This window comes from Lingula anatina, chromosome 2 (assembly GCF_051362555.1).
Source record: "Lingula anatina isolate TDL-2025a chromosome 2, LinAna3.0, whole genome shotgun sequence".
Taxonomy (NCBI): domain Eukaryota; kingdom Metazoa; phylum Brachiopoda; class Lingulata; order Lingulida; family Lingulidae; genus Lingula; species Lingula anatina.
This window is the reverse complement of record NC_141768.1, coordinates 14,820,069-14,846,061: the sequence shown is the minus strand read 5'-3', so window position 1 is coordinate 14,846,061 and position 25,993 is coordinate 14,820,069. Positions and strand designations below refer to the sequence as shown.

The following is a 25,993-nucleotide window of genomic DNA, read 5'->3' as shown; positions in this document are numbered from 1 at the left end:
TCATTATAATATCGCAGCTACGTCAAAGAGGTCGAGATATCATGTAGTAATAGGTGTTGATGGAAGGTTCATCGTTTCTGTAACAAGTTCATATATCCACCCTACCTTAATAAGATCTAGGACCAGTGATGCAATAAACATGTCGTCCAGTTTCATGTTGTTATTTTCCAGAATGTCCTGAAATACCACAGAAAACTTTGACCTTTAAATAGAAGATTGAAACATTGGGACCATTCAGATTGAGAAGAGCCGAGTGCTAGTAAGGCCGCGACCTAAATATGGCGGACCTACATGAAAGGAAGACCACTTAATCCTGTAATGGTCTCTCCACCTCTCACATGCCTCCCCACGCGTCGTCCCTGCAGGGGCACAGTAATTAAATCTCGGCTCAATTCAACTGGTCGAGGGACAACGCGTGGGGAGGCGTGTGAGAGGCGGAGAGACCACTAAAGGATTAGCTGTCTTCCTTTCATGTAGGTCCGCCATATATAGGTCGCGGCCTTACTAGCACTCGGCTCTTCTCAATCTGAATGGTCCCATTAACACTCCTTCTAACTTTTTTTTGTGTATCCCCATTACATGAAGGTAAAAGTATTTTGGTTAAGATGAGATGAATTAAACATGCCATTCACAAGTTGAATTATGTGGAACCCTTGCCGTTAAGGGGGGTATATGCAATTCCTTTTAAAAAAAATACTAAATATAATATGTTTTTTATCAATTTTCATTTGTTCATCTATTATCTAAATTACCATCTTTCATCAATAGATTAGCATCAGCGATTACAGGCTTTTGCTGAGGGTAGGAGGGAGCACAATGATGAAAAATTACCTCGCTTTGCTGGACAAAAATAATAGTGGTCGACGAAACTTGTACCATTACAACTAGAGAACATAAAATTCTCTACGAATAAGAGATATGGCCTAAACAAACTGAGCTGCAATTCCTACCTGGGTCCCCATCTACCCTGCCGAATCTTTGTATACCTTCAAACATTAATATGTATTTAGGGAAGGGATCACTATTGGATTCAACGCTATATATGTATTTGAGATTAAATCACAAAAATATCAGTGATATTTAGAAAAACAGGTTGAAAATAAACTTTGGTTGCGTCTTTGGTTCCAAAATGACGGCCCAAAGCTGGAAAAATACCATCGAACCACACATTCAAAGGGAATTTTGAGGTGTTCTTTTGTAGTCTTTTGAATTGATAGGTATCCTATAAACTGCCCCCCCCCCCCCTCCCCCGTTAAGGTTTTGAGGAAACTTTTATTTTATGTAGCTTGGTTATTCTCTGTGAATGTATTCTAGGTCATTATAGACCATTCACTCAATCCCCCTGAGCAAGTTGCCTCCTACGTGCATGGTTATGGGCGGCAATAAAAAGCAATATCCTCTTACGTGCAGGCTCCCCCTGGAGCAGAACTGCGACACAACGCAGACTCGGGGCCCGTCCAGGCATGCCCCTAGAAATCGATTGATATTATCGTGATTGATGTCTTTGCGATGCTGAAGCTCTTTCTTCATTTCACGATTGACTTGGACGGGCTTTCTGTTGATGAACTTCACGGCCACAACCATTCCTTTGTATGTCCCAATCTGAATGTTGTTTCGGAAGGGGGTAAGGGATTCCGTAAAAGGGGCCAGTGGCGTGGAACTTGGTATTAGTAAGTCCATAGAATCCGTGCTGTCGCGTCTCTAAATATAAAATGTGTATTATTCGCATTAGTCTTGATAGTGAAAGTGGTGAAACACAGACGTGGTAATTTCGATGATGTATATTGTTCTTTTTAAAAATAAAAAATACTTAAATGTGAGTGTTTTTAATTTTAATAAAAAAAGAAATGTTTGCCTCTTTACAGATTTGCCAGACATGACAATGCTTTAATCAACGTAACAAAGAAAAACACGAAAACTGTTCTGAAGACGGCGTACATGTTTTTTTAACTTCAATGGTGTGCGATTATTGATCAAACATCGAAAATCGGAGAAATCCTGAGGGAATTAGACTTGCATTTGTTACTTGTTTTTTTTTTGTGTTTGTTGATTATGTTGGCTTATAATCGAGCGGAAGATCTGTTGCAAACTGGCCGATATGAATTCAATTTTACGCCTCCCTTAAAGGCAGGTAATCAAACCTCTGTCAAGCATTGGGAAGAGATCAGCATATGTGTAGTGGCCTATTTCAACTGTAGGGTTACATTTTTTATCATTTTACCCCCTTTTAAATTGATCGTTTATAGTTTTTCAGGTTTAAGTTACACCGTTCAGGCCGGTAACCTCACAACACCCCCCCGCCCCCCAGGGAAATGAGAGATATTTTGTTGAGGTACTTTTATATCGGCCTTAAAATTCAGATCGGTGAAAAGTTAGGCAATTTGCTTCTGGAAGGGGTAAGAAAACGCAGGGAAAACAGCAAACGTGTGATATTAAGTGAAAACGGGGCGTTTAAAAGATCTTTATTAACGCATAGAATCTTAATATTTCTTTTAAGCATTGATATATTTCTTTTAAAGCCTTAATTAACTGTGATAGTCAATTTTGGCCTTGATATGAAACGTGACTTATTTAAATATTTTATAGATGTATGTATGCATTCATAGTAATACTCTAATATCAGGGATGCAATTGCAGTTATAAATTATTTCTGTTTTTATTATTATTATATTTTATTATTATTATTATCAAGCACATATCGTAACCCATTTAAGAATTAGTGTTGAAACTTCACGAAAGAAATACTGAGATACTTCTAAGAAGAATGTGATACCGTTTTTGTTACACATTGTCAAGACATTTTATATATGGACTGCATTGAACGAGAAAACGGCGGAATTTAAATGCATTAACCTGATCATTTGAATTTACATAACTTACCTCGCATTTCAACCCAGGAGACTTCAAGTCAGACTCCGGCAGTTGTAAACTTTTAAAGTCTATCTTCCAGAGGAGTTTGGCAAGTTTTTGCTCGTACAGGTAATGTCTGTAATGATAAAACTAACATAAAGCCCGTCGACATTTTACATGTTGAATCCTCACCTTCCTACGTGATGCTCAAATCCCCAATCAAAGCCCGAACCCCATTAAGATCCATGTAATAGCTGCCATAATGCCATGGGACAATACTAGCATTAAAAGTTTATCTTCATTACCATGATATCAATGTATAGAATTTGACGGCCAAAGGTCAAGAAGGCCACATGTAATGCAAGAACCGACTATGTAAAAAGTCTGAGTCTGTGTCATTGTGCTTAATCTTGGGAAATAGTTTCAATATCTATATGTGACAATGAATTGCGCATAAAGTATGCTTATCAAGGAACAAGTAAAGAAACTGCTTTCTTACCTAAGTCCGAGAACGGAAACTATCACCACGAAAACTGCAGCAAACACACAGCCAACGGAGGCAACTGTCCAATCTACAATAGATAAATTAATATAATCAAAGTCTCATAACATCAGTTTTACTTATTTTTAAACAAAAAACGTAGCCTACATTATTTCACTCTGTGGTGCGCATTATGTTTAATTTCGAATTGGTACAAACAATCGGAACGTGGATTTCGACCCTGATATATGTCACATATGATAGAAAGATTGATAGATCTCACAAGCACGCGTCCATACTCAGATATGGATTTTCATTTACATACGCCCTTACCAAAATCTGATTGACATTTCTCATTTCTAAATCCACATGGAGGCTCACAAACAGGTACTTTCCCTTTCAACCACTGAATCGACCCATGCATATTGAAATCCTGAAATAAAAACAGGAGTTAAACTTGCGTCTACTCCGGTCCGCCTCTCGGGAATCGATACATCGAACTAAACGCAACGCAAGTATTTCATAATGTAATTGCTTTTCGAAAAAGGTGTTGACATCCGCATCCTTTCCCAGGACAGTTACTTTTGTTGCACTTGAACATACAGAGGAACGTATAGCCATTTGACACTGATTTATCGCACAATTAATTTACTTGATTTTAGACTAGAGAGTACCATGATGAAATTAACACACCAAAACCTGGGGGTAGTTATAATAAAAGGTGTTTGTTAATTATGTTCGAGTTCCTAATCTGTGGATTTCCGGAAAAGGGAATTTCATAATATGGCCAGTTACACAAGACTTTTGTGATATAATATAAACACGTAAGACAGTTACACAAGACTATATGAAAGGTGAATACAAAGAGAAACCTATTTTTCAACTCGATTCCAAAGGATGCCTGAGGCAAAGTACAACTCAGTGCAAATTAAGATTACCAAAACTGCAGATTTGTTGTCACGAGAAGTGAAGGCACCCACGGAGCGAATTGTCCAGCCTCGAGGGAAAGAAGGATCCCGTTGAACGGTCAGTACTGTGTAGTTGCCTTCAGTGTCACCATTTTCGTCAATAAATACATCATGACCTTGAATGCCTTGAAACAAAGCAAAAACAAATCGCTTGTCAAATATCCTTTAACTAAATAACCCCAAATATATTTGGGTGTGAATAAAGATATAAAAAAACTTGTTTCATTTGCTTAGGTATCAAACAAGGACTGAGAAAAAAGAGAAGATGCCAAAACTCTAATACGCAGTTCAATCTGGATCCACGCCGATTTTTTTAAAACAGACAGACCGTTACAGATTCCCAAATTTACAACGTGTACGTAAATATTTTGCTGTTGAGGTGTAACAGAAGGGGTTGCCTGGAGTGTAACTTGCAGCTCGTGTTTTCATTCTTTGGCCTTATCAGCCCAAGATGTTCTAGTGCTTCGGTAAAAACATTTTATTTGGCTTTATTGGAGCCTTAAGAAAAAAGTGCTTGTAATCAAATGAAACCTCATTCCAATCTAAACTCTAATACACTGCAGTGGAGACGAACGAGTAACTGGAGAATTTTTTGATTTCACAATGCACCTGCAGTTAATGGGCATCTTTAACTTGTTATTTATTAACCGTCACATGCGAGCAAAAATTGAGGACCCTGCTGGTTTTCTAGCAAAAATCTAGATTGAAAAGGAGATAGACACGCGTGCGCGTGATTCAGACCCAGTTGGTCAGCGTTCAATTCAGTGTTGAATTTTTCTCTGTAAATTACGTTTTCATGACATCTACGTCCTTTTCTGGAAAAAGGTGTGCTATTTAAATCAAAGGCAAATTCTGAGAAAATCATTTTCCAGTAGTTTCTTTTCTACTGCTCTTTCAAACCGTGTGTTTTATTTGCATTCTAAAGACTAACAGGCCTATTTGTACACTTTTGAATTACTGTTACAGTTAAGGAAAATTTATAATGTAAACATAGCATGCTCATTATGACTGCCATATTTAGGATTACTTACTTTTAAATGCTCTGGACCTAATTTGATTAAAGATAGCCCTTCCGTCATCAGGTTTACCGTTTGGCATGGCCAAAACCTCGCTGAGTGCCCGACCGTAGATAGCGACGGCATCGTAAAGGTGAGCGGCGTAAATGGGGACCTATGAAAATACATTTAAAAGCGTACTTTGTTATGCTACAATACCAGCGATTTAGATGCGAATATTAAGACCGGAAGCTGGTTCGACAAGAAAGAGACCACCAGTACCTCAATAAAATGCACATTCAAAACAGATTAAGTGTGCTACAACTCATCAACCATTCATAAATGGCATTTGTATTTTCTCAATTGTAACGTAAGAATTATCGTATCAATGTCTAACATAATTAAAAAATATCGATGGTCGTTCGCAGTCTCAGAATTGAAAATTTATTATTATTATTAATATTAATAATAATAATACCAGTCACCTTTAACCCAATCCAACACCACCTAAGGTATTCTTTGCAGGCATTCTTTAATCAATGAATAGTTTCAGATTTGAAACGCACTTTTACCGAGACTGGTACCCGAAATTACACTAATATAAAATGATATCAGCTTTTTACTTTCTCTTATCGGCAGGTCTCCGAAAGTAACGATCACTGTTGTCCAGTTGATATGAGAGATGCCTAAAGATGATAAAGACGCCATTACGTACTGCGTATTTCGGGGAAATTTAAAACCAGACCGCATTCTTTTAAAAAATCTCACCGGAAATTTTTTCCCCGGAATCATTTTATGGGGTGCATTGAAGGGTTTCTCGCTAGAATAATTTCTTGTCTTGTCCAGAAATTCTTCATAGTTCGGATTAGAAGGCGGTCGAAGGGCAAGTGTCAACACCGCTCTGAATGCATCTATTCTTTCAAGAGTTAAGTCATTGTCACTTTTATAATATGGAACTGGAAGATAGATTTATACATGTAAGCGTATGAAGTACTTACAATGTATATTACATAAAGTTATTAATGAAACAAGAGCATTGTACCATGAAGTGTTATGTATATATATATATACTATGGAAGATATATACATACATCCGTATTAGTATTACATTATAGTTACTGCCTTTTTCATTTACGTAGTACAATTATATAGATACTCACATTTTGCAACATATCTTTTTATATTGGACGGCTGAAATGGCTGCTCCTGGACAGAAATTACAACATATTCCCCATTCTTCTGTAAACCGGAATCGTACAAATAACGGGCGAAGTTGATGGACGCAAACCGGTTTCCAAGAATAACATACACTGAAATGTAAAGTAAATAACTTTTTAAAAAATACCTGTTAGTTTTGCTTTTGTTGAATAGATGAAAAATAAAACTATTGTTAAGACGGCACTATTGCTAACGTAGGATGAACACGAAATATCACTAAAAATGGAGCCAAAATATCAATAATGAGGAAACCAAAAGCCCCTTTTACAATATCCAGTAAATATGAAACATGAATCTGCGGGTGTATAGTTAATCTCATTTTAGGGAATGAGATAGATAAAGCATGCTGCTTGCTGGCAGGGTCTCCGCACTCCCCAGGGTCTACCTAAAATTGTTATAGGCCAAAGTGTTACATGTGCAAGTAAAAAGAGGTTTTAAGATCCATGGAACATGTTGAGGAACCTGCTGTGCCCCCCCCCCCCCACAAAAAAAAAAAAAAAAAAAAAAAAAAAAAAAAAAAAAAAAAAAAAAAAAACAGCACTAGAAAAACACTCAGAGAGCTCAGACCTTAACCTAGACAAATAATTAACTAGTAATAACTCATTAATTGATTGATGGGTCATCACCAAAATCTGATCACTATTAATTTTTCTGACCTAAGAATTTTTTCAGAATCCATCCTCAACTTTTTAGTTAGGTTGGTGACGAACAAACAGTCAATAGGAGGAGAAAACATTACTTCCTTGGCGGAGGTAAAAAGATACAGGAAGCTGCGAGATATGATAACGCAGAAAATAATGACGAAGGCAGTTAATGATATCATATATCTGACATCGCCTACAGCAATATCTGACTACTCTAATAACGATTTCGCGTTTTATAAGAAATTAGCTTCTATCTTTACGGAACTATGGCAAAGATTTCTGTCAAATATTGACGGCGGACTACAAATTACAAAGGATTTGTGACAGAAACCCTAATTAAGGCTCTTGTCAGAAGTACACAGGAAACATACCTGCCTTTTTGCCGTTTCCAGCATATTTTTCAGAGGGCAATTTCCATTAAATGCGTTATATTATTCTGTGATACTTTTTCTTAAATAACTCTGTGAATTTAGACATTGGATGACTGATGGCAGTGAGTCAGTGACCTAATATGAACCATGCCTGATCACTGATAGTGCCATACAATTCACGAATGGAAAAATAAGTTTCTCATAACCTCTTGCAGAAGTGTTCTTGCAATGTCTTGTAGATTTTTTTTAATTAGCATTCATGTTTTTACTTGGATAACCTATCACTTATTACACTCAAAAACTGATTGTTGTCTGAAAAAGCGACGAGCAAACTAATATCATCATTACTGCATTCTACTGACTACTGGCTACCACCGACCGTGAATGCCTCAATAAGAGTTAAGCACCAGTAGATACGTTGAGTGCTTAAGCCCAGTTTTATCGGCTACTCAAGTACAAGTACATTATTAATTTCGTATGATATTGTATACAGGTCGGATTTGTGTAAGTCCGAATGATGTACGGTTTGTGGCTGTGTTTTGGTGTCACGTCCCCCTGTCTCCCACTTAATGCAAAAGCGTACCATTTTCGGTAGTTTTTTCAATGAAAGTTCCGAGCAATGCCGAGCAAAGCGTCTGTATTTGATTCCTGCCATAATAAAGGAAAACATAGTCTTAACTTATATTCAAACAAGGGGCTTGGTTGTTAATTGTCTTCACACTTATCGGCTGCGAAACATCTATTGATCTACAGTGCTGCGGTGTTCCAACTGATGTCATTTCAATCAGCCGGTCGACAAAACAAGGAATCGAAAACCCAGAGCCAAACCACGGAGCTCTATTAGTTAGGTGGTATCTTAAAAGTGTACATGCTTATGCATTTACATGTATCGCAGGGTTTGTCTAACACGATAAAATGATCTGCATGCAACGTGAATGGAATATGCTGTGTCCTATTATATGCCGTGCCCTATTATTGATTCAATAATTTAATTCACGTTTATTATTATTAAACAGTGAAGCTTAAAGAAATTGACTGAGTTGATATATAGATGAGTTTATGATTGACGATGTCGATAGCGGCCATTTTGATAGGGTATAGGTATCTATCAAAAGTGTTGTAGAGTCTCAAACATACTATATACAACGCAACGGGCTTTGGACAACCTTTTGCAGTCACGCAAACACGCCCTTCGCGATCCTCCCGTGTAAAGGCGACAAAATGCTAAATTAATAAACCTACCCCTTGTATATTGGTGGGTTCCGTCTACAATGTAATTTTCTAGTTCGCTACGGCTCGATTGTGTAGCAATTACTACAGGTTGAGTAGTTGCTTTAATTTATCAAAAATAAGAGTGAAGAGTTAGCAAATCATTTATGTTCGTTTGAACAGATTAATTACGAGTACAACATAATCAATTAATGAACCTACCCCTTGTGTGTTGGTGGGTTTCGTCTACAATGTCATTCATAGCCGTTGTAAATTTATCTTCAAAAATTCTCTCCACTGTTATGCTAATGTCGTTCTGGTCAGCCAATTCCTTGACAGCGGCTGCAGTCTCCAGCCAGATGGTTCTGTTGCCCACTATCAACGCTGTCTTCGTCCATTGGAAATACTTCATCAAGGCGATCACGGACTTTGAAACTTTGAATGTGGAGGGCTGTGTTCTAGCGAAAGTAGGGTAATGTACCTTGTACGACAGTCCAGAATCGGGACATTTCTGAGGATAAACAAAAATAATTAAAAATAAAAGTTAGAGTTAGAGTTAAAAAGAACACCGGTTAAGATATTTGATATTTCCTTTTTTAACCTCTCTGCTAATCATTGTCTGAAAAACTGCAGGAACATTTTTATTGGCATCTGTACCTCCGTCTCTAAAATAACATGCGAAGTCAGCATCTGCCGGCCATGCCATGCGCAATGTTAGATCCTGCGTTCAAAGATGAGACGCTGGTCTCGCGACTAGCAAAATTCAAAACTTTTAAGTTCGAACTAGAAACTTATAAAAAAGTAAGAGTACATAGCATCGAAAAAGTTTACTAATGGCTTACATATTCACTAGGCAACCCCCCCCCCCCCCAACCCGAAAAAAAAAATTAAAAAATAAAAGAAAAGAGAAGAAAAGAAAAAGAAAAACATTCCGGACGTTGAACCGAGAGGACTGCCTTGCAAGGCCACCGCTTCGATAAGGTGTGCTGACCTTGAGGGAATGAGGGAAAACGAATTTACATGTATCTCTTCTTTTCTTCGTTAGATTTTACTGAATCTGCTCATGTAATCATAACTGACGTTCAAATGAGACGATAAATCACGTCAAGTACAATGCAGTAGCAGATTTCAAATAATTGCTAGACTGACTTCCTCGAGGATAATTACTAAGCAATCAGCGAGGCTGTCTACATACAAAACCTCGATTAACCGCGAACTTAACCACATATCGAAAAACAATGACCTTTGCACTCATTTTGCGTGAAGGAGAAGTACCTTTACTGAAAATTTAGATAATTTTTATGGCAACAAGAACAAATGAGACAAATATTTTTGAATAGGCCTATACTGTTGGCCAATTTATAAATACACCAAGTCCTACATGTATGAGTACAAATTATACATTATACCCCGTATCATCAGACATTTTTGCGACATGCGAAGACTAATCAAGACAAATAAAGTTATACAACGGGAGATCCAAATACGATACTAATTGAACCATTCTTAAAGAGGTTCTAGAATATAGACAGTCCCTATACAGACCAGGGGGTTCGGGGGTTCAAAAGAACCCCTTTTTTGCTAGGAAAAGGTCTCTTTGGGTAAAATTTTATCTAGGTACATAAAGGTTTTATGGTAAAAGTTATCTTTTTCCAGAAAAAAGACCCCCCCTTTTGAAATTGCTAGGTACGGGCCTGCTATAGATATATTCACCGGTTATGTTGTACGCACAGTGACTAGTGACTTCCTGTTTTTTAAAAGATACCACTTGCAACCAGCATAATTACCCCACCCACATTCAATCCTCACTGATTACACTTTTAGTTGAGACTGCTTGTAGCATGAGACTAGTATCAGGTCGTGTAAACGAATTAGCCGTTTGCGAACTCGAGCTATGGATTTGTGAGCACGAACGCCCAAATTAACAAATCAAACCACGATTTCATGGCGAGAACGTAAAATTAGCGGCCAGGAGCACGGTACTTCACACCACGAACCAATAATCCGCTTACCTACCTGTTCGGAACGTGAGGTATGAGCCGCAGCTAATTGACGTGAGTGCATTAATCCCGCATTAATACGCAGTATGGGTAGTAAATTATATAATTACATTAGTTGGATTTGTTTTGAGACTTCATTTTCGTTTTTTAAGCACAGAGTGATCACGGCAACCAACACTACTCTCCGCCACAAATTCTGTAAATAAATCTTTAGTCACTCTGTTGAGCCTTGGTTTAGACGTGAAAAATCTTGTCTCTTTAGGTAAAGAAGTAAATGGAGAAAGTGTCATTATTTTTCAACTAAGAATCTTCGAAAGCTCTCACTACACGTGCAGTTTCATGTATCTTCTGCCATATTGAAAATGTTTTGGGGTTGAGAAAAGGACACCGTACAATGTATGTGTACACCTAGAGACCCAGATGAAAGTTAGCCGAATATTTGTGCCCTTTGATGCGGTGCTCGTGGCCACTGAATTTAAATTCGTTCCAAGAAATCGAGATTACAGTTGGGCGTTCGTCCTCACAAATCTGAGGTTCGTGATCGAAAATGGCAATTATTCTTTATGAGGCCTGAGTATGCAAGACGCTGTGATCCTTGTTTCAGAAATGAGGTAGGGGGAACGTGAGCTGCTACCTCAGAGTAGAGATAACGGCTATTTAATACTACAATTAACATTAAGCTGGTGATAATCTGAAAATAAAGAACGGCAATTAGCACTACTTACAAAGGCAATCATTGGCAAGTTCCATGCCGCGGCTACCACACCTTCTGTCCTGCAGGTACCCTCTGGGCCGACAAATGCGGAAACTTCGTGGTACATATTCGTCATCGCTTTTATTGACTCAAACGTGTCGACCTTGTTATCTTCGAACATGTAGTCTACAGACAAGTTATATTCCTTGTTTATGTGTTCTAATCCGTATAGAAAAGCGCCTGCAAATTGTTTGCCTTTTCCAACTGTCATTGCAGGTAAGAATCCTATTTTGACACCTCTTGACCTATTCGACGGGACGACATGAGCAGAGAGATTTTGCACCAAGTGGCAGTATATGCAGAGAATAGCAAATGACAATCCTCCGTTCAGCTTCAGCATCTTGAGGGGTGTGGTCATTTAGCCGACAACCATGACAAACAGCCGACAATTGAAGTCTAGAGATGCAATAAATGTTTTCATTCTACACTCAATTTGCACCATCACAGCCCATATTTTCTCACTTTGTTCTCCTACTTTCAACCTTGACAAAAGCTCTCATTGTTTGTGCATACTTTATGAACATTTACTTCTTCGGATGATGGAAAAAATCTGTAAAGAAAAAATACACAAAAGAGTCAGATTTGTGTGTTACTTACAGGTACGTATATGCAAAGAATGATCAATGGTGACAGACAATTTTTGTGACCAGATTGAGTTGGGCATGTCGGTTATTTATCGCGGAAGAAAGTGCGTCTGACTTACTTTCATAGCGCTGCCACTTAATCAAAAGTGCTGATTGGGTCCTTTCTTGCAGTTGGTGGAATATTTCACCACTGTGACCAATCTGTATAAGGGTGGCGCGTGTCACTTATTAAAATCTAGTTTACGTAACGATGCATGCGCAGTGCAAAGCGTCAGAATCAATAGTAACGTACTTTGAAGTATAGCTGTTCTAATCTAATGACGAAACAAAATGGCACAGGTATAAAAAGCGTAATCGATATTTAATCGATTATTAAATATTTTCCATAATGATTATCTAGGACAAGTCGTAAACTAGTTCAACTCGTGGTGTGAAAACGTGCTCATTATATTTATATTACCTATAACTATATCTGAAGGTAATCAGAGAAATAAACAAGTCTAGGCGGTTCGAGAATATTCTTATTATCAACTTGAACCAGTGAAATCGAACATAACACACATACACACATAATTACAGGCTCTCAGACCCTCATATCATTCTTCATTCCTGGACATTTCTTATCTAGATATACCTGTATATCTATCAAATTGGACACCGTATTACTGTGGTACAAAAAGTTAACTTTTTTGAATGCATGTTATATCCTTTTTCAAATGGTTGACAGCTGCGAGGAGATCATTTGTAAACAAACACACACACACTATTAGTCAAAATAGGGCTGTCCCACCTGTAACACACACACACACACACACACACACACACACACACACCCTTAATGCTAAAAATGGCGGGGAGGCGGGGAGGTTACCGTATATTTGTTATATTGACATACATACATACATACAACCCCAAAACACACACACACATACACACACACCATATATATATATATATATATATATATATATATATATATATATATATATATATATATATTGCAATGATAGCCGTTTCATGTTTCATTATAACGAACATTCTCATTTTCATCTCACTACGATTAGCTCTCCACATGAAGCAAATCTAATTTCTCTGTCGCTCCACCCGTTGCTAACGCAATTAAGGTGATATGCGTGTTGTCAGTTTGGCTTCCTGGCGTGAGATGCTGAGACTTTCTAAACTCTCAGAGTGCTCGGTACACGGTAAGTTAATTAGTCTTAGTAATTTCCAAGTAGGATGCCAAGTAATAAACACCAAAGGCTCTCTCTCTCTCTTTCTCTCTCTCTCTCTCTCTCTCTAAATTAAAGTTATATTTTTCCACGAATGACATGAAGTGCACACCTGTGTCTTGCAGTCTTGGAACTTATAACAAATGGTCAGGTGGCCATGGATATTGAATAATTAAATGGAATTGTATGAAGATATTTTTTTTTACATTTTTAATCCAAAATCGTGATGTGTTGTGGTATTTTTTAAGTTCTGTATACTGCATAACATTTGACTTTGTACAAGAACCAAAACATTCCTTAAATTTGGTTGAAATGGTATTGTCCTTTAACCAAACTATGTAGCTTATCAGAAAAGGGAAGAACATATTAATTTTCAGCAATATTTATGGCCCAATGAGTTTTTTCATTAAGCTAGACAACAAGAACACGCGTTATTTAATATCCATTTTTCTGTCTCATTCATAAGATATGCAGAGCAAAATTTGACAATTAAAAACACTAATATGGTCTGAGAACGAATATGTTCCGATATTGAATCAAATACGGAATTTTCTCCCGTGTTTATGATAAACTGGGATGTTGAACATTTCACGGACCCAGCCTTTTTGTCATAAACGACGTAGTCAATATTTTGCATTGTCATGCAGTTGAAATTAGAAAGAAGGATGCAAAAGAAGTAAATCAGCCCAGCAAAAGCGATCACGTGTCATGGTCACCAAATTTAATTTTGCCAAATCATTAAGCCAAAAAATCTAAGAGGTACCGCCTCTACTAAGATTACAGACTGGAAATAAAATCACTGTTGTTATTTCTTGTTCCTTATCAAATTTTGAAATTCTAGATTATGTGACCTAGTTGTATATTGTGACCAATACACGCAAGCACGCAAGCAAGATAGCAAGCAGGAGAGCAAGAAAGCTTTACGAATGTAAAGTGGCTATTTTTCTCATATTAATTTAGGGAAGATAATATCAAAACCGTTTTCCCTGCAGTCTAAACATGTGAGAAATATCATAAATGCAAAACTTACTAGTGGGTTCTAGATTATAAGTAATTCACTAATGCAACGTCTAATACATGTACAAGCTTTTCCCTTCATGTGCTAGATTATATTTCAAGAACTTAAGCCATAATTTATATTCAATCTTTTTTTACAACTTCTGCTGTAACTTAATTTTGATATATTATTGTTATTGTTATGATTGACCCCGATTATGATTGATAATAAATATTCAAAACATATTCGCAATCAAATTTGTTCAAAATCCATTTGATGTCTTACAAATGATTTTGTCATGCAAATTAAGTATACAGTGTTAGCAGGATTCCTTACGTGTATAAAACATGACTGGCCCTATAACCATTAGACTCCAGATGCAAGTTTGACATGCACATTTATCTGGTCTAAAAATTAAGCTGCTCCAAATCTTTGTTTGAACCTACCATTAACTGTGCCCATTAGAGGGTGAAGCAGTCCATTTTGCAATCTTAGTGAATCATTTGAAATCGTTTTTTCCAGATTTCATATATCTTCACAAAAATGGCTTTGTTATTTACCCAGTTGACGAACTTAATGGGATTTTACTGTCTACGTTCCACTTCTTATTTGCTTTCTCTTCGCCGTTGTAGTTAGAAATACTAGCAAGAAGGAAAGTGTTTCGTGGACGCCAGTTGCAACCTTAAAATCGACTGGTTAACCATCCCGTATATCCAAATTAATAAACCAATCTTTCAACGATGCCCTTCAGAAAAAATGGTTTGAAGTACTAACCAAACTTTTCCAGATGCCTCAAGGTAAGACTGCTTTTGGTTTCAAGAGGCAAGGTGGTTATTTGTAACCACCAAGCAGCTCTGTGCTCGATATAAAATGATTATTATTATTATTATTCACACCAAGGGAAAAACAAATGTTGTCTCCAAAAGCGAAATCGCTACAGTATATTAAACACATCGAAAGTCACAAAATAAATACTTATTCAAAATTGACGTGGACATAGAATCTGTTCCTAATTAAGACTGGGTTCCCACAGATTTAGATCGATCCATCTGGATCGACCTAACTCCCTGGGGGTTCACTAAATTGCTGCCAGCTTCCGGGAGCCGAGCGCCCACAAAAGTTAATTACCCCCTAGTAGGCGGGACAGACATTTAAGCCGGTTCAGCTGACAGCAATCTAGTGAGATTCCCCAGGGGGATAGATCGATGTAAATATCTGTGGGAATGGACTCTAAAAGTTCAGATAAACTAGATTGACTAGAAGTTTGTTCCTAAATGCAAAGATTGGTTTATTACTCACACACTTACAATGTCATAAAAAATTAATCGGTGGTTAAATTGGATCTCAATCCGAATTCCACAAAACATAGGGACCTGGAGCAATTTAGACTTGATCTGCTACATACTGTACAGCCTAGCCCCTACTTACAACGGCCAAAATGGATTCCCAAGCCATGTCAGTACATTGAACCATTGATAAGACGCATGCACCGTTTTAAGTCCTCAATAAAAAAAATTACAAAATTAGTACCGATGGCGCACATATATACAGGGTGGTTCATAAAACAACCTATTTTAAATTGAGATGGTAGGTGATTTTTTTTATGGACCACCCTGTATAGGCCCTCCGGTAATGTTCTGTCTGGAAAGAATCCGAAAGAGAAAACAGACTAGCAAAATAATTTTCAAATCACTGGAGACAAAACAAAAATGTCGGTCAGAAGCAAGATTCTTTATCTGTTCTTAGGTTCACCATGCCAATTACAGTGCATTTTTTATACTTTCAGCGCTAATCCATGCACGGAAAGACATTGATATGAATACCACTTGTGAAAACAATACCTGTCACTTCTGCAATTTTTCATGTTGCCAGTTACTTTAATCAATACTGGGGTTGACAGTCTTCGCAAGCTTTCACAGAAAATGTAGACGATCTATTTTGAACTGAATAACATTTAACATTTTTGTTTTTATTCCAAACACTTTGACTCACACAGAGTGTTGGGTAATATTCTATATTTACCTATTATATTACTTTAATACACTGCTAGAAGTTAAAAGGACAATATCCTTTATTTTTCTTAGCTTTACATGTATTATTTAGGTTGAAAACAATAAATTTATCTTATGACAGTCACATTGACAGAAGAATGTGACGCTACAATTGATCAATCCAATCATCCCAGCAAAAAAAAATTCTCCTTGGAACTAGTTTTGTGCAGATATACACTTATCTGTGATTTGTACATTGAAGATATGTCGTACAGGTAAGGGTGTTCACATAGAAAAGAAACGTGCCATACCGAAAGAAGAATGCGTCAGGGTGATTGACAACTACGTCGTCGAATTCAAGCATTTCATCAGCGAAATTTCGGTCATTTATAACACCTGCTTTAAAAAATGCATCCTTGGAACTAGAGACATGCTCAATCATTGCTTTTTTAATTGTCATCACATCAGCTTCAAAGACACGTAAGCTTGTCTCAGTTTCTTGTCTCAATAATTAATTGTTATCATATTAACGGGTCCTATATATATTGAGATAGTCTGTACATACATGTATGCTAGATGTTGTGATTACTGCTGCAATGCTTATAAAGAAGCATACACAGAGGACAAGTACAATTTTGTGCTTCTGTGTTCACAGTATAATGGCTACAGAGTCAAATATATTCCCGGCATTCAAGCAAACCTATTCAACTTTAATAAGCCCATGAAATCTGAAGATGCAACTCTCTCAACAAACTTGTCAATGTAAGTGTATGAGTGCTTCAAACTTGGGGATATATAGAAGACATAAACTTGATTCCTGTTACTGTAATGTAATATGGGCTAGAGGACTAAATTTACGAAATAAGCATTATTATTACATGTATGCTAAGATATGATTGTAATATTGGTTGACACCTTTTATTCATTTTATGCATGATACGCTGTTACAAAAAATTCAAAAAGAAAAATAGAATTAGACACGATTTTGTGTAAAGCAAGGTCTGTTTAAAGGCAAAAAAAAAAAAAAACCGTTATAAATCTGCCTCCCCGCCTCCGTCTTCCCTGCAGGGGCCTAGCAATTATACCTCGAAGCCGAAATTTCATCCGTGTGGAGGCGGAGAGACCATTTAAAAATTAGGTGGTCTTGCTTTCATGTAGGATTCACCATATTTGATCCACGGATCAGTAGATCCAAGAACCATGTGTGCTGAATAATGGGGCCCATTCAGAATAGATGATCCAAGTACTAACTGATCCTCCGACTAAATATGGCCGACCACACTTCAAAAGCGATGCCGCTGATTCCCGATGGTCTCTCCGCCTCCACACGCGCCTTTAAACGGATTAAATCTCGGCTCCAAGGTTTAAGTGCTAGGCCCCTACAGCGATAATAATAATATAATAATAGCAGCATTTACTTAAAGTCTAAAATGCAAATTTGTTCAATAGACTTTACAATGCAATGAAGAAAAATTAAAAAGCTAGCGAAAAAACAGGAAAAATTGATTAAAACAAATAATGTAAAGATTAAAAACGGAACTTAATCACTCTCTTTAAAAAGTTCAACATAAAAATTCTATTCATATTTTTTAGTCTTGAGTTCCCTTTTAAAAGTAGCCGTAGAGTATCCTACCTAGTAAAAGAGGAAGAAAATTTCATGACCCTGGTGCAGCGACTTTAAAAGAATATTTGGAATATTTATATATTTGTTTGTCCACAGACAAAGAGGTGACCACGTGTACACTAAGATTTTTTGCATGAGAAGAGGTATTGACCTCACTTTTACATCAGACACTTGTCTATAATTTGTGGGAGAGTAGAGTCATGATTGACTTTTTTCAAGATAGACCTAATGACTGTAGTCCAAAAAAAGATCTGGAAAAATTCCAGTTTTGAAAGAGATGTTAACAATGTGAAAATTAAGAGGCGCGATTACAACAGAGATCAAAACTAACACCTTGCTGGGAATAGGATTAAGGCAAGGAGTCTTAGATTTGTTAACGATCTTCACACTTTCAGCCCCCGATGTTTCATGAAAACAGATCAAAATTGACGCTGGGTATTTTTGAGTTCAGACACGTTTAGATATGAAGGGGGCATAGGTTGCCTTCTCTAGAACTGCCAGATCATCATACATATCGGTTCACTGAATTTTTTTGTCACACATTGGTGATTAGCAAAGTCTTTTTGAGTGTGACTGTAGTAAGTTGTTTTTACCAAAAGATCATTGACAGTTCTAAACAATGACTTCTTGTCTCCACCACTTGCACTGATTAAATCTGAGTAGTTTCATTTCTGTAGATTTGGTGATAAACAGTTGGTTTGTTTTTACGCCATAAACTTTCTGACTTCCGTCTTCAAGATATCACCACTTATCCATGGGTATGGGTCCATTCTTGACAATGAATTTTGACAATAAAATTTTTCAGTGGAGCTACAGAGTGTATTTTGTCTAGGCCATCAAGCAGTCGCTTGTCGTATGATTCTTTCACTTGCCACATTATATGGATGCTGTCACTATGTGGTGATCAGAAGGGAAATAACCGACAGAACAGAAATTTAGACGTTCATCTTTTTTCCTGGTGATAATCGGATCTAGTGAATGACCATGCACATGGGTTGACCCAGAAACATGCTGTTGTAAATATCCAGAATTGACATGAATTTGTTTGTTTCACTGTTATCAGTTTTTTCTCCCACTGTACACTGAAATCCCCTAGCACAATTAGCCATCCTGAGAGGGTCCCTAGGTATTCTAGGAACTCTTCAAGGAATGTAGAATTTTTGATGTTGTTTTTCTTCGATGCAGGGATTCTATATATAGTAACTATACGCAGAGTCGCAGATATTGCAGTAACTATTGCTTCAACAAACTCAAATAAGGTTGGAGACAAGACAGGCTACACTTGCCTCATCCAAAAACTTTCAACCAGGTTGTTTTCCAAAATAGAATCACGTATAGTCACCGATCCTTGATTTCTCACCGATCTACTGTTCATTGTGGCAATTGTAACTGAGAGGCCGGCCATTGACAATGTATGTATTGTCAATCGTTTTTATATCAATTAGGAATGGGCTTTTTTTCTTATGCATACTCAATATTTTACAGATAAACTCGACTATTAGCAAAGATACAAGATCCAAAAGCCATGGGTGGTGAACACTGTTACTACATAACAAAGAATTTTATTAATCTAAATCCATAGAAACTTGAAGGAATAAAATGTCCAAGATAGAAACTACAGTTTAAAGAAGCAATTGAACCGAGCGTGGATCCCCAGTAACGCATATAAACCAGTATAAACTAGTTTATTATACGACTCAATAAAGTCGACATGCTAAAGGAAACACCGAAATAATCGATCCATCAGTTATAAAAGAGCTTTAAACCTGCACCTTCTTCAAAATTTGGTCGTAAATTGACCTACTTATCTGACCAATTTATCTGCCCCTTTTACATCAGCGCAGAAAGCAAGCAAAAAAATCCAAATGTCATTTTTCGGGTAATATGAAACGATGGCTTTTGGTATTTCTCTAGGTTACACTATTTGAAACAATATGCTGGCATTTGGTCAGCTTTTATGGCAAAAAATTGCATTCAAATGCATCTGTACACTATTTATAATCCAATAATATTTAGTAAGGACTATAAGTGTTCCCCTTGATTTTGATAGAAACCGATTCAATAAATCCGCGATACCGTACACACCCCCTGTCTTATTTTTGTCCAAATTAACCCCCTTATGGCAATGAATAGGCTTACTTTTCTCAAGGCTAAAATAATCATTCAATTAACGAAGGGCATCTTTAAAAAACATTGTTTATGTGAAGATAAGGTAAATATTGAATCAACATTCTACTGCCGGAACTTTTCATTATATATTAACATTGTTGAACACACGCAAGAAATCCGCTAATTCAGAAGGTTGATCTGCGATGTGGGGAAATTCATTTGTAATGTACTAATAGATAAAAAAAAGCCCAGAGTTTCACTATTTAATTTTTCAATCTTTGCAAACACAAACCCCGAGTAATGTAAATATTATAAATGTAGCTAGGTTACATATAGCACAGAAAGCAAGCAGAAAATATCCGTTCAAATGTCAATTTACGTTTAACAGGAGAACGATATCCTTTTGTATTGCTCTTATTTATACCATTTGAAACTATTTGGTATTTGATTGGCTTTTGTAGCAAAAATTTGACTTCAAATGCATCTTTAAAGAGTAAGTGATATGAGTAGCCTTATAAAGTTATGATGATAGCATTACTGCAAAGAACTTTCGAGCATAAAACAAGAGATTTGACACAGGAGGACTCAATTAAGTGTAAAATTACATGTAATATTAGCTGAAAATTACAGTCTACTGTGATACTGAATACATCTGTAGCAGTCCAATAAAACAATAGGTCTTATTTATTGATTTATTTATTTATTTATTTGTTTATTTTGGATTTCTTAACTTTTGTGAGACTTCCCACTTTTAATAACATTGACCAAAGAAAGCCCCTCAAACAAATGTTCTGTCACTAATTAAGATAGATATAGGGACTAAGGTCTAAAATTGGACATTGCTTGGTAAAGTTCTGTGAAGCAGATTTATTCCCTATTAATGAATATGTCGGCCATGGCATACAACAAGGTGAATCGTACAGTAAACCAAATCCATCGTGTTAGATTTTTCTTTCTACTAATCAATTGCAAACTGAGCCGCATTCATCTGTACGTAAAACAGGATATGTTCCGATATACACAAACGTTTTGGTTTTCCAACGCAACACACAGGTCCTTTTTTTACGATATTTTGCAGCCATGGCAAATTCTACAGTCCAGTTTACATGCATGAAAAGCAATATAATTAGGTCGAATGTCAAGAATGGTTTCAAGTATCTTTTTTTCCACCTTCACTTACTTTGATTATCAAAGTTCATCTGAGTATGCGATCAATATCTGGGTATTCAACTTTTCAGCAAAGACAATAAACAGGTTGTATCAACGGAGCTGTGTATACGCATCAATGCAGCACGTTAACTGATAGACATCCCAAGTATGTGCTTGTTTAGCGATTTTAAAAGGATGACAACTGTTCATTTTGACCAAAAAATAAGGGATTTTCCAGGGGTAAACGATAATTTCCCCTTACTTACCAATGGTTAATAAATCCGTTCCGACATCAATGTTAGTACCTTATTTTCTTAAAGTTTGTTTTTATTTTTATTTTTTGGAATAATCTCTGAAGAAATTATTAGAGGGTACCCATCTATGGACACGTGGTATGATGCATGCACAGATTCCAAAATCATAGGGATAACTGCCGTTTTGATAATAAAATAGATTTTTACATATTTCTTTGAGTTGTTTAAAATGTATTTATTATGAATTATGAATCTCATAAGAAAAGCAGGTATCTCTTTAATCAAAGTAAATATCAAATAATCGCTTTTACATATCCCATCACTTAAGATTTTTGAATGAATCAATCAACCATTCTCTTCATGCAGCATTTTAAATTCCATATTCTAATGTAAACAAGTGGGATTTTATTAAACGGGTAATGCCATGTAGGTTTTTTAATTATAATGAAAATTACCGAGATTATGCAATTATTCCGTTTTCATCACAATCGATTCCCTCGTGAAAAACTGATATCTTAAAATGTGGTAAAGCATACTGTTGGGGTTACTCTTTAATCCTGGAATTTTATTTAAAGCAATTCAGGCAGTCTTCGTCAGCTCTTGCGGTCACTTCCAATCAAACGACTCTCTGATGTTTCACCGCTTTTGTGTAAGAAGGAAATCAAACGCGCGTGTGGTATACACGTTGTGGCGAATAATAATCATGGCAGCGTGCAATCGAAAGACGTTTCTGTCATTAAGGAATTCATGTTCAACAATATTAGCTAGTTATTTTTGAATTCGTCAGAGACGTGCTTTGTGCAACTGCTAATGATGCACATTAATCTTGTTCATACCTTGTATCAGATTTAACCCAATACTAACTGATACAGAACGACATAATGATTAGTGTTTAAATCAACTGGTCTCAAATACTGGAAAGGCAGGGAAACATCCTAGTAATTTGAATAAAACTTCGGTAAAGCTTACCCCCAAAAATGTAACCCGGCTGTCTGAGACACTTCAGTGTGGTTAAACAATTTTGAAGTTATCAAAATCAACATTTTACTAAAGGAATGTAGTATAGCAATGCATTACACTTAAGGCATTATGGTGAATGTTATTTATATACCAAAGTAAACTTTGCAACTTGCATATAACTGGAAATATAACTGCAAAAGCCTTTAACCTTTATATAGTAAAACATATATAAGCCAAAAATTACGCCGGCGCTAACATCAAGAATATGGCAATTCTCCCTTTGACTAAGCCTCATCGAGCCTAAAAAAGCATACATTGACTCCACAATAGAAAAAATCATTTCATGATTGCACTACGATGCAGAACCTGGGGGCAACAAGAGGATTATTCTACTTATCATTTCTATTTTCACGAACTTTGCATTTTCGTTTAACCATTCCCATCAATAATGGATATAAAACTTTTAAGACCTTTCGTTCCGTCTGGTAGCTACTTCCATTTACTCAAATCACTACTGCCTTCTCTCACTGTTTGCAATCCCTGATTTGTTTGTCTGTCTTCATTTCCTGGAGGAATCTTTCGATCATTCCCGAAGGGCTATGAAAACCCATTAAGCTGACTAATACTAAATGGGTACTGACGACCAGTAGTTTCTGTTTTGGAATTGCCACTAGCATATCGAGGTTATAAGGGGCAGGCATTGCTTAAAAGAAGGGGGGGGGGGCTAGGAGAGATCATTTTTGACTCTCTACGCATAGTTGCTTGCAAAATATATCGAAAGAGCTAGACCCCCCCCCCAATTCCCTCACTTCCGTTGATTCATATTCCAGTTATGAAATACTCATTATTTTATCTTATTTATTTTTTTTTATTTGTTCTTTGTGTATGGTAGTTTTTAATATATCAATCAACAACAGAAATAAGAACGATGTCTACAGAGGACCATCCAATGGCACCCGAACCACACACGAAGGTAACGCGAAGATACAGCTTTTTAGTTCATAGTAGTTTATTACCGCAAGACACGCAGGGACACACGATATATGGCTACACGGTGTCGTATTAACAGTACAATGCGTTCGAACTTACGGGGCATTCAAAACAAGTTGATCTGCGGACTAACAGATTCGCGGATCAAATATGGCCGATCCACATAAAAGCAGGGCCGACTAATCCCGAAAGGCAAACTGAACACAAGAATCCAGCACGCAAGGTTCGTCGGAAATTTTTAGCATGCCAAAGATTGTACCACCGCTCACGAAATTGCTGAAGGAGCCAGAGGTTCTACACCAGCGGTCATACAATGGCTTAAGAATGACTTATACGATGGCTTAAGAATGACTTACACGATGGCTTAAGAATACCGCACGAATTTCCCTCAGCGTGTGTCCATCTGGTGTCATCTGGTGACGCACATCTGGTGTCGTTTGATGACATCCATCTGGTGGCACTTGCTTAAGGAAAATGCCACGAACAAAGTTACATTTACCGGAAATTGATTGTTTTGTCTAAAGAGGACCGCATGCTATTGTTCGACGTCATGAATCGGTTGTTGGGAGCAGTTGAGAAGGGCTATAAGAGGCAATAAGAGGCTTTTCCAGTTATGTAATATGCGAAGACATAGCACTTATGTTTGTCTATAAGGTGTCCCTCAATATCGTTTCAAACCATTTCCATAACTGCAAATGTAATTTGTGTTTATAGATTATTGAAGACAGATAACCACACTAAATGTGCCAATTTTTGTAAGTTGTCAGTTAATAGTATAACTCTGTCCTTTCGTAACAATCTATACCTTCTAACCAATACGAAGGCCTTTATTGCCAGCAATAAGGCTAATTTGACCTTGGCGTTTTTGGAGAGACTGGCTTGACTTCCGAGCAGTACTTACTACCGTTCTCCTAGCTTTCCTATGATAGTAACGGTCAAGGTCACAAGAGAACGGGCGTAAATTTGACTGCTTCTTTTGGCTGGTCAGTTCACCACATTGATAGGAAAACAAGTCCCAGTCTAAATGTTGAAATCATGGCATTATGGCAAGGGATATAAAGTTAGCGGACCCAAAAGTAATTACTTTGGGACATTCAGGTTTCATAATACTCCAAATATTTTATATGGAATTTCTAAGCGTATTTCCGGCTAGACCTGATGGACTATGTCATGCAAAGAAGGTGTTACTTTTGTTAAACAAAGTCAAGAATAATGTGCATGTCGCAAATATGCATAATGAGGCTTTATCAGATTTCTTTGTCATAAAAGACACACGATGATTTCTGAGACCGACGCCCCAGATTTCCAGATTCCTTGACCTTTCACAAAATATAGAAAGAAAGAAAGAAAGAAAGGAAGGCAAGAAAGAAAGAAAAGTAAGGCAAGAAAAAAACATGTATTAGCCAGAACCAGATATTAACCAGCCATTTGGTCATAATCTTTTTGACCAATTCTCGTCCACATATTGAGTTCAAGACATATTTATCGTAGGCTATTCCACTTAAATTAGGTATAAGTCTGAAACATCACCATGGTTTTGCTGTTATAAAGCAGACAAAGCAGACCTATTTTCAGTCTTTAAGTTAAGACCAATTTTCGGGGTAGAGTTCTTTTGTGAAATTGACCCGTCCCTAATTGTTCAATGGCGTCAATTTGGTCATTGGCTCCTCTAGTAAGAAGACTTTGGGTGGCACTGAAAGATTATCGTGGTCCACTTATCGTGTCTGCTTTCTAACGTTTCTGCATCAGGTGCAGGAGTTAGCAACAAATTCTTCGCACACATGGAATCCAATCCGAGTAGCACAAATAATAAAAATGCCCATTGTGTAGGCCAAAGTAGTTAAAAAAAATCAAATCACTGTGTTTATAATTACATATATAAGAGCTTGTACTTTTGAGCAAAACGGTTATAGATATAGCAGTAGTTAGACCAGTGGATTGGTACCATTTCCCCTGTAAAAATACATCCATCAAATGACCTACAGATAAATAGGCGTTTGACCCAACTTCCTGCCTATCAAAAATAAAGAAAAATGACACAATCTACACATACTTCAAACTGCCACAAATTGCAGCAATTCATCTAATATAACCTGATTTAATTCTTCGTATACGCAGTACAAACAAAGATCACTTTGATTTTTTTTTTTTTTTTTTTTTTTTTTTTTTTTTTTCTTGGTTCATTCTGATCATTTTCAAAATGGTAAATGATTAAAATATAATATAAATGCACTCTAAAATCAATCTGCTTTGCTTAAGACGAAAGAAAAGATCTCTGCTTAATCAGCGGGTCCATGTTTTTAATCTTTGCCTTGTCTGTTGGGAGAAAACCCATTTCATTACATTGTTTCCCGTGTGGATGTTTGATTATCAACCTAATTAGAACCGCACGCTTCCTTTCGTGCAGGTATTTCTTCGAAGAGGCGCATGTGCTATCCTAATGTTTAGGTTATGTCAGCTTCTTTAATTTCAGATCCCCATACGTGCACGTTTATCGACAAGTGGTTATGTACTGAGATTTGAAAATGAAGAAACTGGTCTGCCTTGGCTCTGGAACTTACTGTAGGTCAGACGTAGCCTACTCTTGTTTGAGTAAAATCTCTAGTCGAGAAACTG

At 36.9% G+C, this 25,993-nt stretch overlaps 1 protein-coding gene across 4 annotated transcripts in view; it reads right to left on the bottom strand.

The window, feature by feature from the left end:
- Positions 1-25,993, bottom strand: part of LOC106154520 (guanylate cyclase 32E) — a 33,528-nt gene that overhangs the window by 4,948 nt on the left and 2,587 nt on the right. For 2 of the 4 annotated variants that reach the window (XM_013528882.2, XM_087004931.1), the window contains exons 2-12: positions 11,462-12,040; positions 8,959-9,247; positions 6,455-6,604; positions 6,063-6,250; positions 5,331-5,469; positions 4,270-4,424; positions 3,665-3,764; positions 3,350-3,422; positions 2,881-2,986; positions 1,405-1,701; positions 106-177 (exon numbers count right to left, since the gene is read on the bottom strand). In XM_013528882.2, coding sequence (XP_013384336.2) covers positions 106-177; positions 1,405-1,701; positions 2,881-2,986; positions 3,350-3,422; positions 3,665-3,764; positions 4,270-4,424; positions 5,331-5,469; positions 6,063-6,250; positions 6,455-6,604; positions 8,959-9,247; positions 11,462-11,848 — 1,956 coding nt within the window. In that variant the 5' untranslated portion in view covers positions 11,849-12,040. Of the gene's footprint in view, positions 1-105; positions 178-1,404; positions 1,702-2,880; positions 2,987-3,349; positions 3,423-3,664; positions 3,765-4,269; positions 4,425-5,330; positions 5,470-6,062; positions 6,251-6,454; positions 6,605-8,958; positions 9,248-11,461; positions 12,041-12,193; positions 12,332-25,993 lie in introns of those variants that run through there. The other 2 variants (XM_087004932.1, XM_087004933.1) reach the window with 2 other exon arrangements.